This window comes from Chelonoidis abingdonii, chromosome 13, assembly GCF_003597395.2.
Source record: "Chelonoidis abingdonii isolate Lonesome George chromosome 13, CheloAbing_2.0, whole genome shotgun sequence".
Classification (NCBI taxonomy): domain Eukaryota; kingdom Metazoa; phylum Chordata; order Testudines; family Testudinidae; genus Chelonoidis; species Chelonoidis abingdonii.
The window spans coordinates 4,641,926-4,656,320 of record NC_133781.1 but is presented as its reverse complement, the minus strand read 5'-3'; the positions used below and the strand labels follow the sequence as shown (position 1 = coordinate 4,656,320).

Sequence of the window (14,395 nt, the reverse complement as noted above, 5' to 3'; positions counted from 1 at the left end):
AGCCAGTCTATCTCATATTTTGCATGTTTAAAGATTATGCAGCTGGGGTGCCCAGGTGGCTGGTGTGGGTTTGATTTGGGTGAGGTTTATGTTATGTTAGACCCCAACATGTAGGATTTAGATACTGTATATGCTGCCCCTCCTAGTTCATTAATCATTGGGGTATGGCAAATGGCTCAACTCTTTTCTCAGAGTTTTTGCAGCAGGAGGGCTATTGTGGAGTAAGCATGTTTTCAGAGTTGGACCTTTTGCATATTTAGATTTGTATTATTTGTATATTTTGTACATGGTGGTGGGTGCATTTGATCAAAAGCAGAGGGGTAGGAGTGCTCCTCATATGTTTGTGTACTTGGGATGCATATCTGGTTGTTGGTGGGTCTGGGACATTGTGAAGTGGGACTGGTTGCTACTGGTTTAAACTGGCATTGCTCAAACGGGAAACATGAGTGTAATGAAGATTTTGTTAGGGCTTGTCACATGGTGAGTCACTTGCACAGCAAGCCAGAGTGTGAATCTACAGTGCACTTCTCTGCCATGTACTAACTGGCCCTGTGGATCTGCTATCCTGCACTAAAAGTTCCAGAGTTCACAGTAGCAATTCTCCCCTCTGTCAGATTTAGAGACAGGATTTGAACATGGGGGTCTCCTACATCAGTCAAGAGAGTGCGCTAACCATTGAGCTATGGGATATTCTGAAGGGGGCTTATTGTCTTCTGTTGACTCTGTTCCACTGTGTATAAATAATTAGTCAGTGGAGCAGGGGGACTGGACTCTGGGTTGCCCATGTGGGTGCCCTAACCACTGGGCTATAGAGTCATTCTCAGCCTCTATTACTGGCCTGATAACACTTGAACTGCTCTCCTTATCCTCTCACCCAAATAACAGAATATCCCATAGCCCAGTAGATAGGGCACTTACATGAGCAGTAGGAGACCTATGTTCAATTCCCTTCTTCTCCTCAGGAAAAGGGGACAACTGAATGACAGCGAGTGCTCTAACCACTAGGATAAAAGTTATAAGGTAGGCATCATCAGTGCACCCCTCTCTTTCTCTTCCTCCTGCTGGATTTTGAATAGCTCCAATCCTGAAGGAGTGCTCAGAAGCTGCCTATGCCTACTGGCCCCACAGGCAACACAGGGTCTCCTCTGCCTGTCTTCCCCCCATTTATGGAATACACTGGGGCAAGGTGGGAGACAAGCATCTGGATCCTTACCATAAGACAGCAGTGAAGATGCCCGAAGGCAGAAACTTAGATACATAGGGAATTTTTACCCTGAAAACTGAATGTGCGTAAGTTCAGGCATCTACAGGGTTCGGAGGCAACTGAGCAGGGGTTTTGTGGATTGCAGTGGAGTCTGAAACTGGGACTTCAGAACCTAAATTAAAAGTGTAGACACCTAAGTACCTTTGTGCAGCTGGGCCTCTGGGCCTCAATCCCCATCTGTAAATGGGGATAATAGCATGCTCCTGCCTCCCAGAGGTGTGGGAGGGCAAATACAGAACACATGTTGTGAGGTGCTCAAGTACTATGCTAAGAAGGGCCATACAAATTCTTACGATATAAAAGTTTGCTTATAACCATGGCTAAGGCACTATCTAACTCTTTTTGCTGATGTGATTATAACACACACTACTCAGGCCAAGGGCAGCAGGTTTGTATAATTTTTGGTGGTGCCCAGAACGGGTCCAAGTCCTCCATCTCCGCCCGCCCACCCACCCACGGCTCTGGGAGGCAGTTTAGGCTCTGGGCTGGGACAGTGGGTTGGGGTGCAGGAGGGTGTTTGGGAGAGAAAGAAGCAGGAAGAAAGCCAAGTGGACACACTTAGAAGCACAGTGTATTGTGATGGGAGGAGCCTAGAGAAAGGTTTTGTGCTGAGGTGCTGACTGACAGAGGCTTGGAGCTGCAAGAAAAGACACTGCCCATGTTGTTTGGTTCCTCCTGTGTTCAGGGAAGCAGGATTTTGTACATTCCTTGTTAATAAATAAAATTGCATCAAAGAAATATCTGACAATCACCCAGTTGCTCCTCCTAATTAGAACCACCTTCAGACCTCCCTCTCCCTTCCACCCCCCATTTTTTGGCTAGCTGCTTTTGTCAACAAGGGTAACAATATACTTCCCACCGCTCACAAGTGTCTGCATTAGATACTTGGGGATATTGCTCAGATCAGAATTACGGTTTTCGCTCAGAGTGCAAGGGGGATTTGGCATGTGCACTGCAAACACAGGTACAATGGGAGGCAAAAGGAGCTCCATGCGATGGCACAGAGTCTGTCAAGAAGCTAGGTTAACATAATGTGTGGGCATTTTGTCATGCTGAAAACACCTCCCTTAACTGGGCATTCCCCTGCTTTTCAGAGGTTGGACTGGAAGGTTTTACATGTGAGCAGCTTGAGCTGTAACCAGCAGAGTTTTTGTGCATGATAATATAGTGGCATATAGGGGGGTGCTGTATTAGTGTCTGTGTAGTTAATCCACCCCAGGGGCAGGGCAGGTGAGCAGAGAGATGGAAGAAGGGATAGAGGGATGAAAACAGCTGTGGGGAGCTAGAGGAGATTACAGGTATAGGATGGTAAGAGCCTTCCCTCCATGTGCCCTTTAATGCCCAACCCCAGTAATAGTCACTGGGCCCACCAAAAATGTGCTTGTTACCCACCTGCAGTCCAGTTCTGTTGGAGCAGCCGGGCTGTCTCAGCAATGCCCCGTGACAGAGAGGAGCTTCATTATTAGTGTTCTTACTGTAGTACCTAGGAGCCCCAGTCATGGACCAGACCCCTGCTGTGCTAGGCATTGTACACAGACAGAATAAAAGAGGGCCCCTGCCCCAAGGAACTTACACTCTAAGTATAAGACAAGAGATGGATACACACAGACAGGGGAGCAGAAGGCTGGCCATGGTCTCAGCACACCAGCAGCATCATAGTCAAGGATTTTTTTTGTAACCATTTTGGCAAAAAAGAGTTTTAAGGTGGGATTTGGAGCCACATAATGAGGTCACTGTTCGGGTGTTGATGGGGGCTCCTGCCAAGCGGGTGGGGCAGCCTGGGGGAAAGCAAAAAGTTGTTTGAAAATGTAGCGCGTTAATGCAGCATGGGTGGATCGGAGAGGAGCATCCACAGCTTGATATTGAACAAGAGGGGATGGGTAGGGCAGGGATAGGTGATGAAGGGCCTTAAAAGTGAAGATGAGCACATAGGTGCTAGAACTATAGGTATGGGGGGTGCTTCTGTACCCCCTGGTATGAAGTGGTTTCCATCACACATAGGGTTTCCAGTTTGGTTCAATGCACCCCATACAAATAGTTACAGCACCCCTGGATGAGAAGTTTATGTTTGATGTGATAGAGGAGGGGGAGCCAGAGGAGGGATTCAAAGAACGGGTGACAGTCAAAATGACACCCTAGGAGAATGAGCTCTGCAGTGGCATTCTGAATGGACCCAAGCAAGGCAAAACTGCATTGGGCAAGGCTAGAGAGAAGGATGTTGTCGTGACTGAGATATGAGATGATGAGACATAAGAGCCTGGATGCGAGTTGTAGCTGTCTGGATGGATAGTGAAGACCGGATCTAAGAGATGTGAAGCAGAATTGGCAAGATACAGACAGAGCCTAGATGTGAGGACCTGTCCTAGACAGAGATCTGAATTGAAGTTGATAGGGAGTTTATAGGCCTGAGTGACAGGCAATTAAAAAAGCCATTCATTCTGGAACAAGAGTGCCCACAAAGGGAGTTACATCAGTGTAAGTGCAAAATTTCCAGTACAGATAAACCCTTAGTCTGCTGAGGCACTCTGAGATGGCTGCAAAGATTTCCTCAGTACACAGAAATTGACAGTGCAGTGCAGTGCAGTCAGAAAAAAATAGACTGCTGTGAAATGTTAACACCCTGGCAAACTGTTCAATATCTCCCTCTAGTGGATAACAGCCAACTCCTCCTGCCAGCTAGTGGAGTTAATCCTTGAGTTTGCAGTTTGTACAGCAAGTATGAAGCTCCAAGGCTGAAACAGTGCTAAATCGTTACAAAAAAACAGTCACTGCAAGAACAAAGCTAAACCCTGTGTTGTACCCAGGTCAGATGAGAGTCCTGGGAACTGGCTACAATATTGTGTTTTTGCAGTGTGGACAATCCAGGATTCCACTGAATCATGAGACACAGAGACAGACAAATCTCATGGGGCATCTTTACTTTAAATAAAATATGCAGCACAGCCGCTCACTCATACGGATCCACTGTGCTGTCTCAAACCAGCAGTTATCATCACAGCCACAGCAGAGTGAAACCACACCAGGGCACAGCAGCAGCAACAGCCCCCCGCTAAGAGGGGCATCCATCACAGAGAGAGGACACAGCCCCAGCTCCCGGGAGACCACAGGGGGTACAGATGAGCCCAGAATGGGCTCCGGGATGGAGGATATGCACAAGAAGCTCCCCCTCCCAACCAACACCAAACATCCCCACACCAACTAGTGCAAATTACTTTCCACACAGCTTTGACACTTATTTGTCTCAATATAAAGGAAGATTTGACTTAGGAAATCTGGAGGAACAGGGTTAGGTAAGAGTACAAGGAGCTCCCCAGAGTGAACCAGCTGGTGGGGGAAGGAATCAGCTCCTGGCCACCTTTTGGGTGAAGGTGCTCTGCTCACAGGACAGACTCCAGGCATCTTTGAGCCCAGCCACTTGTGAATGCAGGGAAGGCTATACAGTTTGCACTGGCTGCTCCTGTAATCTCTGCTACCAGGCACCAAAATTTTCAGAGGAGCATCCCTGTTACATTGCAGGAGGTGAGCAAGCAACCCACCCAGTGAGCGCTGCAGGCTCCACAGGATAGGCAGAGGGAACTGGCCCAATCTGTGTATGCACTAGGAGAGGGTAGTGGCTCTAGGCCATCTCTATGTCTCAGCAGCACCCCTCATCAGCCTCTGGTTGTGGACAAGAACTAGGCTGTAGTTATCATAGCTCCCGCCCTGTCCCCCGGCATGTACATATGCAGTAGCCCCAGGTCAGGGCCTGCCAAACCCCCTCCCCCCCTCGGGAATGTAGTCTGTCAGACAGCAGCTAGTTTTGCTTCCCCCTCCCCCAGCCCAGGATGTGTAGCAGCACTGGAAACCAGGTCAGCGAAGGCAGCAGACCACAATAGTGTGCATAAAACCAGAGATGCTTGTGTCTCTGCTCTGGGGAGACCCTGGCTGTCAGCACACAGCACTCAAGGGAACTGGATGCTCTGATCAGTGCATGCTGGGAGTGGGGTCTGCGGGTAACACTGCTCCAGCAAAGGCCCGTGTCTGCTCCTGGCTCCAGCATGGAGCCCTATTGCAGGGGACCCAGAAAGCCCTGCTGGCTGGAATCAGCAGCCTCCATGCTACTTGTGTCAGTACAGCAATACCCCCTGGGAAGTGTAGTGTCAGAGTCACCCAGTGCAGTGTCAGGGGTCACTCGCCTGGGGGGAGGGGATGAGCAATGCCCTCTAGGAGGTGTAGTGTAAGAGGGCACTCATGGGGCAGGGGGAGGAGAGGATGAGCAATGCCCCCAGGAGGTGCAGTGTCTTTGGGCCCCCCTGTAGGAAGTCGGGGTGCTTCGTGGAAGGCTATTGCCTCCACCCCCCAGTGCCGCAGTGTCTAGCCACACCATTCCCTCCTTGCCCGGCTGGCACAGCCCCTTCCGGCTGGGCTCGCCGAGGGGAAGGGCCAGGGAAGTGGGTTAGAGGCTGACGCTGCGGTGGTGCTTGAACTGGCTCTGTCCGCCCCGTCGCTGCTCCTGCTCCTCCAGCTCATCGCTGTTGAGACTGGTGGCATCCGACAGCCCCAGCAGATGCTCCACCGAGTCAAACTTCTGCAGGTCAGAGGCAATGGTCTGCAAGCTGAGCATGGAGAGCGTGTCCGTAGGGGGGCACTCAGCGCCCAACCCAGCCCCTGCCTCTGCCCCGACTGGCGAGGCCCGGCGTTGGATGAGGCGCTGCAGCCGCCGGGCGTGGATCTGCTCACTGATCTGCTCCAGGTTACGGAGCGCCACTGAGTAGCGCATTTTGGCTTGGGAGACCCGCTGCTCCAGCCCCGTCACCTTGGCCTTGTGCTCCTGGGGGTTGGAGGACATCAGCAGTTACATAGATCCCTCTGGCACCACATAGCACCCCCAAACCCTCCCTGCCCATCCCACCTCCCCACTCCAGCCCCCTTGGCCTTGTGCTCCTGGGGATGAGGATGGGGGGTGCACCAAACCCATGATAGAAAGACACCCCCTATCTCCATCCTATAAATTCAATCCACCCCCTGCATGCTCAGCTCCGCCCACACTCTTCCTCACAGTTATCTGCACGTGTGCACACACAAACACACACACCCCACCCCTCTCCAAACCCAATCACAGCCTGACATCTCTCCCTGCTCTGGGCCCCACAGCCAGGGAAGGACAGCAGCCAGGAGAAAACCCATCCCTTCCTGGGTAGGAAGCAGCAACAAAGGCTGGCAGGAACACATGCCACCCAGGGCGTTGTGAAATCTCAGAGGGGTGGGTACGTCTCACCCAAGCCGCACACACACTCGGCCCCCAAAGCACTGACACCGGGGTCTTAGCAGGGGCGGGCATGCATGTGCCCCGGCCCCCCTTGGGGATGCCAGAATCTCAGCAGGGGCATGCATGTGTGTGCTCCGGCACTCCCGGGATCGCAATGGGGCTGTAATGCCTCACCTCAAGGATCTGGTTGAACTGGGCCTTGAGCTCGAAGTAGGGCTTGCTCTTTACGATGACACGCTTGAGGGATTTCTGCAGGCTCTGCACCTTGGCTTCAGCCTGCTGGCAGAGCCGAGTGACGCGCTGGTGCTCCCGCTCGCTGTGCATCCGTTCCTCCTCCGCCTCATTCACCTGCAGCCAGAGCAGGACGACACACAGCTCAGAGCAGGCCCCCGTTCCCACTCAGCCTGTGACCCCACATACACAGAGCCTTGCAGATCTCAATCACCTACATCCACTCCCCACCCTCCCACGCACAGCACATCCAGTTCCATCACCCGTCCCCATCCGTCCCTCCCCAACAGGGACTCAGGCTGTCACCTCCCCCAGGGGGTGCAACCTACCACTCCCCCAGTCTCTTTGAAGTTGGTATGGTCCTTGTGGCATCCCTATCTCTCCTCTGGCAGGTGGCGTGATCATTTGGTTATTGCCTCTACCATGCCCCTGAGCTCCATGCTCCCTGCTCTCACCGTGCAGATGGCAAATCCTCCTCCCCCTGTGCCCAGCCAGTGTGGTCCCCCAGCTCTCCCCTAGCAGGTAGCATCAGCAGCACCTCCATGTAGTTGGTATAATTCCCCTGGCCCTTGTGACTGATATGGCTCCCTGGCCCAGTCACCATGTCTGACTTTCCCAGTGGCATGGTTCCCCCACCCCCCCACGTGCTTGGTACAGCCCACTGCCTCTCCACCAAGTCTCACCTTGCAGGTGGTGTGTTTCCCCCCTACAAGGGTAGTACAACCTCCAGCTCCAGCCCCACCCCGATTTCTCACCTTGCAGGTGGCATGGTTGAGCATCTCCTGCCAGGTGGGGTCGAGCCGGTTCTTGTCGGCCATGACGCCCTGTTCTGCCACAAAGACCATCTCGCGGGCGGCGTTGTGCATGCTGACCGCCCGTTCGTACCGCAGCGCTGCCTTCTGCGTCTCCTGCTGAGCCTGCATGGAGAGGAAAGGAAAGGAAAGTCACAGAGAGCGCACGCGTGCAGGGCAAGGGACTCCTGCCCCCCCTCCTCTCCCAGAGCAGGGATAGAACCCAGGTGTCCTGACTCTCAGCCCCCATGCTCTAACAACTAGACCGCCACACCCCCTTCCAGAGCAGGGATAGAACCCCAGGAGTGCTGGCTCCCAGTCCCCTGGCTCTAACCCACTAGACACCACTTGCTCCCCAGGGCCAGGACAGAACCCAGGAGTTTGATTTTGGCATGTCTCAGGCAGGGCAGAGGGGAGCATTCACACCTCCTTGGCCAGGCGACGGGCCTCATAGTACGGACGTGCTTTCTCAATGCAGTTCCCCAGCTGGGAGCCCTGGGTGTTGAGCTTTCTGGCAGATTCAGAGAGGATCCTGCGGTATGTGGTCCTGGCTTCCTGCAGCGGGGAGGACAGCAGCAGCATTGGGGCCAGCATTGACAGCCAGGGGAGAGCAACCACTGCTAAGCCCCCACCCCACTCCTTGCAGCACAGCATCCCCTAATGCTGAACTGGAGCCAGTACTGACCACCAGGGGAGAGTACCCCCTGCTGAGCTCCCCGCCCTGCAACCTGTAACACAACGCCCTCTAGCGTCACACTGGGAAACTGGGGCCAGCAGTGACTGCCAAGGGAGAGCACCCCCAACTGAGCCCCACTCTGCACCCTGCAGCGCAGGTCCCTCACTGGGACAGACTGTCAGAGAGCCACCCAGCCCCCACAAGTGCTAATCCAGTCCAACCCTGCTTAGCTTCGCAGGAAAGTGCAGGGGCTACGGAAGCAGCTCAAAGGGTCACAATGCCCAGTAAGGGCTGCAACCACCACAAAGGAGCAGCCAGGCTCACTGGCCCAGCACGGAAACAATCGGTGGGATCTGCAGAGTATCTCCAGGGCCTGGACAGGGTTGTAACGCAAGGCTGGTCGTGGCAGGGTCATGCTCAGTCCGAGGTGCGGCGGTCAGCCCTGCAGGGAGCCCAGTGTTCACTCACATCCAGCTGCAGTTCCACCCGATTGATCTCCTCATTGGCCTGGTTGAGATGCTCCAGCTCCTCCTGCAGGGAGGAGGTAGAGCATGAGGCTCAGGGACCCGCCCCAACGCCACACTCAGCTCAGCGGGACAGCGCAACCCTGACGGGTCTCCCCTCCCTGTCTGCGAGAGCCCCTCCCTGCAACGCTTCTGCTCCCGGCACAGCTGTGAGGGATGGCACCATGAACAACACAGCATGGCCTAGTGCACAGAGCATATTCCAGGCTGTGCCACTGGCCTGCTGGGTGACCTTGGGTAAGTCGCTTCGCCTCTCTGTGCCTCATTTTCCCATCTGTGAAATGCTGATACATTTGTAATCCACTTGGATCTGCTGGTGAAAAGTGCTAGATCAGAGGTGGGGGCCATTGTGTGTACCTGTTCTGAGGAGACGGGACAGGGCTTTGTGCCAGCGACTCATGCTCTCTGATGGCAATGCGTGTCTGACACACAACATGTATTACAGTCATGGTTCAGGACCACATCGTGCCAGGCACCATGTACAACACCTGCAGAAACGTAGATGTGGTCCCAATTAAGCAAGAGACAACAGGCACCTCTGATCAGCGTGATAGCAGCCGCAGCTCCTAGCCAATATTGAGCATCGTGGCAAAGGAGGCACTTGAAGGAAGGCAGTGAGGTAGCTTTGTGAGTGTTTATGGGAGCTGCTGCTCCCCCTCCTCCAGACAGGAGTGGCATGGCAGGAAGCAGGGAGGTGCCGCTGGGAAAATCTACCAAATGGGTGATGAAGGCTGGTGTCACTGACAGAACAGAGGCTGGGCTCCACACCTTGATTGGGGGGGGGGAGGGGGGGGAGGGATGATAGATAAGGCTCTTCATGGCCCTAAGACAAGCGGTTTGTGTGTGATGCAAAGGGGAGCCAATGGGGAGTTCACAGAGAGGGGTGGCAGGGGCACAGGAAAATGACCTTTGCAGCAGTGTTCTGATGTAAGGTGGGTAAAACGATGGGACCGCTCCCAGCCAGGGAGGAGGATGCTGCAGCAATTGAGATGCGAGACAATGAGGGCCTGGGGGAGAGACCTAATGCGCTCTGAGATCTATTGATGATCAGAGCTGAGTAATAGCACCCAAGCTCTGCTGTTCCCTGAGGTAGCAGGATGGGCCCCTGCACTAAGGATCCTGTATCTCTGATAGCGACCCGAGTCACATACATTATGGTAGCCCCTAGGGGCTGCATTGTACACTCACATAAATAAAGACAGTCCCTACTCTAAGGCGTGGACAGACTACAAGGGCTGGACTACAGGATTTCCAGAAGTCCCTTCCAGCCCTACAACCAAGATCCTAGGAAGGCTTTTAACTTGGCCAGCTTAGCATGGGCTGCAGTTACAGCTGCTTTGTGCTGGAGTCCCAGGAGGTGTTAATTAGATCAAGTGAGATAACAGGATCAAAGGACACCTTTAAATCCTGATCTGGACAAAGCCTTAATTCAATTCAAAGATGTTTTATAAATCGGTTTAACTTAATTCAGGGTTTGTCTACACAGGGAAGCTGTCCAGCATAGCTATACTACTATTCTACAGCTATGGCTACGCCAGTGTACCCTCACATGAGGACATGCTAGTCCAGAAATAAAAGTGACAGTTTCCTGTATTTACTCGCAAGTAATTATTCTGGGATGAGTGTTGTTGTAGAGAGATAAGGGAGGTGAGGTAATATCTTTTATTGGACAACTTCTGTTATTCTGTGTTAACAGGCCACTTCACCTTGAATGGCTCCTTAGTGTAAATTGCACATATTCTAAACTATCCCTTCAACCTCGTAGTTAGCTGTGACACTCGGAGTACCTTTCCCAGAACTGAAGAGCTGCATGTATCTTGAATGCTTGGTCGGTCCAAGAAAAGATATTACGTCACCACCTTGTCTCTCAAATTTCTGGAAGAAAGTCATTTTTATTCCAGAATAGCATGCCCACACAGGAAGTTATATTGACTTAGCTACAGCATGATAATTATTTCACTATAGCTCTGCTGGTCAAACTCTCCATGTAGACAAGCACTCAGTGAAGAATCAGATTAAGATAAAATGTTATGAACTGGATTACAAGTATCCACACAGGAACCTGCACCAGTTTACCACCCAAACTAATCCCCCAAGGAAAGGTTACTGCCTTCTGTAATGGGGACTACACACCTCAACACAAGTCTTTGCCCCTCTAGTGTATGTACAAAGGTAGGCCCTGGGGACAGGGGGCCATTTTAACCAACACCAGGGACTGAACCAGTGCTACAAGCAAGAGTCTTCACAGCTCGAGCTAAAGAGTCAAGCTCTGCAGCTGGGGCTGTGACATCCCCTGTGAAGCAGGACCCCAAGGGAATGTGTAGCTCCCCCCGGCCAGCAGTGACCAGTGGCATTAGAAGAAGCCAGGTCCAGCCAGCCCTCACCTGTATCCTGGGGTCCAGCTCTTCCTCCACATCTTCCTGGTCCATAGACGGCATCCTGGTTTCGTCACTATTGCAGACATCCTCGGGGATAGGAGCCCTGAGCTCCTCACCCTCCTGCGTGGGTGTCCGCAGCTCTCCAGGAGGCGTCTGGCGCCCGTCCCCCATGTTCATGCCCAGAACCAGCCACTGATCTGAGTCCCCCATGGTGGGGCCCCCACAACACTCCTCCCCTTGGCGATATCAGGTCTTCCTCAGCAGGCAGGCCACAGGCAGAACCTTCACAGGGACGCAGGCATCCTAATGGTGGGCCCATCCACTGGGTCACACTGACACATGAGCCATTAGCAGATAGGGAATTGGGAATGGTCGCGGCAGCCCTGGGTTACAGCAGGAGCTTGGAGAGTGGCTGGGGCATCGAGTGACAAACCATGAGAAGATATTCAGGGATCCACTGCAGCGGTGCTGGAGGAGATATTAGAGATGGACGTCCCTCCTCGTACCAGCGTCTGAACCACGTCTTGCTGCTCAGTCAAAGGATGGGGCAATGTGCTAGCTCGGTCCCCCGGAAAAGAGAGAATCAGGACCATGGGGACTCAGCAATCTGAGACCGAGACCAAAGGCCAGGAAGGAGGCTCACCGAGGGGGTGGAGAAGAATCTCCAGTGGCAGAGAGCCAGACACACCTCCACCCTCCACTGTCAGCCCTAGCAAGACCCTGATGAGAGTCAGTCCCCGAGGGGCTCAGAGTGTGAAACCTGGAGAACTGGATTCCAGCTGCATCTGTAGAGATAGGAGAGGAGGCTAGAAAATAAGCAGCAGAGAGTGAATCAGGCACCACTCTCTGTACCAGACACCAATCGAGTAAGGGGGACCCTCGTCAGCACCAACACTACCCACCTCACCAGAGACACATACACACCCCAGACAGAATGGGACCCTGTCACCTTCAAATGACACAAAAGAGTTACCAGGTTCCCACTTCATCCTTGCCCCATCTATTGCTACTTCCCATAAAGCACTCTGCATCCACCTCACAATCCACCCTGCACCCTCACAATCCAACTGCCCCGTCCTCCTGCCCCAATGCACCCAGCAACCATCCCACTACTCCTTCCCCAATGTCCCCTGTGCCCACCCCACCTCCTCCCCAATGCAACCTGCACTTGCCCCAATGCACCCAACCACCCTCTCCCCCTGCCCCAATGGGCACAGCAATAATCCCACTGTCCCCAATGCAAACTGCACCCACCCCAATGTCCCCTATGCCCACACCACCTCCTCCCCAATGCACCCTGCACTCACCCCAATCCAGTGGGGCAGGGGGAGAGTGCCATTGGACAGGTGCTGAGTGCATTGGGGTGAGTGCAGAGTGCATTGGAGAAGGGGCAGTGGGATGGCTGCTGGGCACATTGGCCCTCTCCCCCTGCCCCAATGTGCCCAGCAGCCAACCCACTGCCCCTTCCCCAATGCACCCAGCAGTCACCCCCACCTTCTCCCAATTTACCCAGCACCCATCCAATGGCGCTCTCTCCCTGCCCCAATCCGCCCAACCATACCACTGCCCCTTCCCTAAGGCAAACTGCACCCACCCCCATGTTCCCTGCACCCATTCCTCCCAATGCAGCCAGCACTTATCTAACAGCACCCGTCAGGAGCCCCACCTCAATGCAAAGTACAGCAACCTCCTCCCCAACGCAAGCTGCCCATTCCCTGCCACTCTTGCACCCTGCCAAACGCTCCCATGCAACCACCCCTCCTCCAGTGCACCCCGCCGTTCCCTATCGCAAACTGCACCCACCCAAATGCACCCTGCCCCTGCCAACCTCCCCGCTACCCCCTCCCCCATGCACCCCGGGCCCTGGTCCCGCCCCCAGGGTGGCTCAGCTCGGTGCACAGGGGCGGGCACCCCCAGGCTGGGGGCGAACTGTTCTATTTACCTCCTATTCTCCAGGATAAGCGACTAGCTCCAGCGCGCCCCCTCCCAATCCAACAAGCCCAAGCGGAACCGGAAGCCGCTCCTCCGAGACACCCCTTTCCCCGTCCGCATATCTGCCGTACAACATGGCGGCTCCAGGTGCGGAGCATCTCGCCCCGTTCCTGCCCTCAAGCTGCCCCCGGGAGGGGAGAGAGCGATACACGCCAGGAGGATCAGAGAGATCACTCGGCTCAGTTCTCATCGAGGTAAATAAATAATCTCAAAGTGAAAGAGCTAGTAGTCACACATGAACGCCGCCATTCTGCATCTACGGTGGGCGCCGCCATTTTGGGTTACGACCCAGAGGAAGGGCAAGTAACATCCGGGGACTCTAGGATACCAACTGTTTACCTCGCCCTCCGCTCCTGCCGTAATGCAAGATGGTGGCGACAACGACGGAAGATAATATGGCAGCGCCCATAGGTGCTCCCGTATGGCCACATGATCCACCCGCCCTGACGTTCTTTCCTTAGAAGGGAAGCCAGGGACTTGCCTGCTCGCATATTAAAGCTGGCGTCGGAGAGATAATGTACCACGTGGGGCTCAGCAGCCAATCAGAGATCCGTGAGGACTGTGCCATCTTTATCCGGGGGAAAGAGCTAGCTGGAAGAAACCATTTTTTTAAAGTAAAAACAATTAGGTGTTAATTAAAAATAAATAAATAAACAAAAGAGTCAAAATCACCCCCCAACTCATGTTTATTTTCTGGGGTTAATGTATGGTGAGGGTTTTTTCACATACAGAGGCCACAGTTGCCATGACGACGAAGGCATTGTTGCTGTGGCAAGGCCAGGTTGGTCCATGGTGCAATGGTTTCAAGGGAATGGTAGCATCACCAACCCCACAGTGTCCAAGATCCACCTGTTAGAAGACATACACACTGAAATCATGAGACTGGCTTAAAACAATGAGATTTTTTAAAAATAATTTTATATAAAAATATATAAAATATGAATAACAAAATTGAGTTCTTTCTATTAATCTTCTGGTTTCTAAGACAAGTCCAGCAATTTCATGGCAAAACTTCTGTTCTCCTTAAAGCCCCAGCTCCTAGAGTCCTGTGATTACAAAAGAATCTCACATCTCATTTAAAAGAAAAATAATAGGCTTCTGTTCCTCATAATTATTTTAAAATGTTGCACACATGTTAGCCAAATAGGCTCGTTTCCCCCTGGAGCTAGTCAATTACCCCAAGGAGGCACGGAAGACAGGAAGACGGGTACCAAGCTTTTATTCTCGGTCAGCTGAGCGGGTGCTTCTTTCTTGGCTAGTGCCAAAGGAAGAAGACACACCTTACTGGCTC

At 53.2% G+C, this 14,395-nt stretch overlaps 1 protein-coding gene across 4 annotated transcripts; it reads right to left on the bottom strand.

Moving 5' to 3' along the window:
• Positions 1-4,167: 4,167 nt before the first annotated feature.
• On the bottom strand, positions 4,168-13,462 carry SH3BP5L (SH3 binding domain protein 5 like). 4 transcript variants are annotated; one of them, XM_075072028.1, is made up of 7 exons: positions 13,444-13,462; positions 11,119-11,897; positions 8,679-8,741; positions 7,961-8,089; positions 7,499-7,660; positions 6,687-6,860; positions 4,168-6,074 (listed from the first exon to the last, which is right to left on the bottom strand). In XM_075072028.1, the coding sequence occupies exons 2-7, from the start codon at positions 11,320-11,322 to the stop codon at positions 5,700-5,702; spliced, it is 1,107 nt and encodes a 368-aa protein (XP_074928129.1). In that variant the 5' UTR covers positions 11,323-11,897; positions 13,444-13,462; the 3' UTR covers positions 4,168-5,699. The 4 variants fall into 4 exon arrangements, with proteins under 4 accessions (XP_074928129.1, XP_032657288.1, XP_032657286.1 ...); XM_032801397.2 differs by lacking the exon at positions 13,444-13,462 and adding an exon at positions 13,055-13,173; XM_032801395.2 differs by lacking the exon at positions 13,444-13,462 and adding an exon at positions 13,055-13,143 and having other exon boundaries at positions 11,119-11,918.
• Positions 13,463-14,395: the final 933 nt, after the last annotated feature.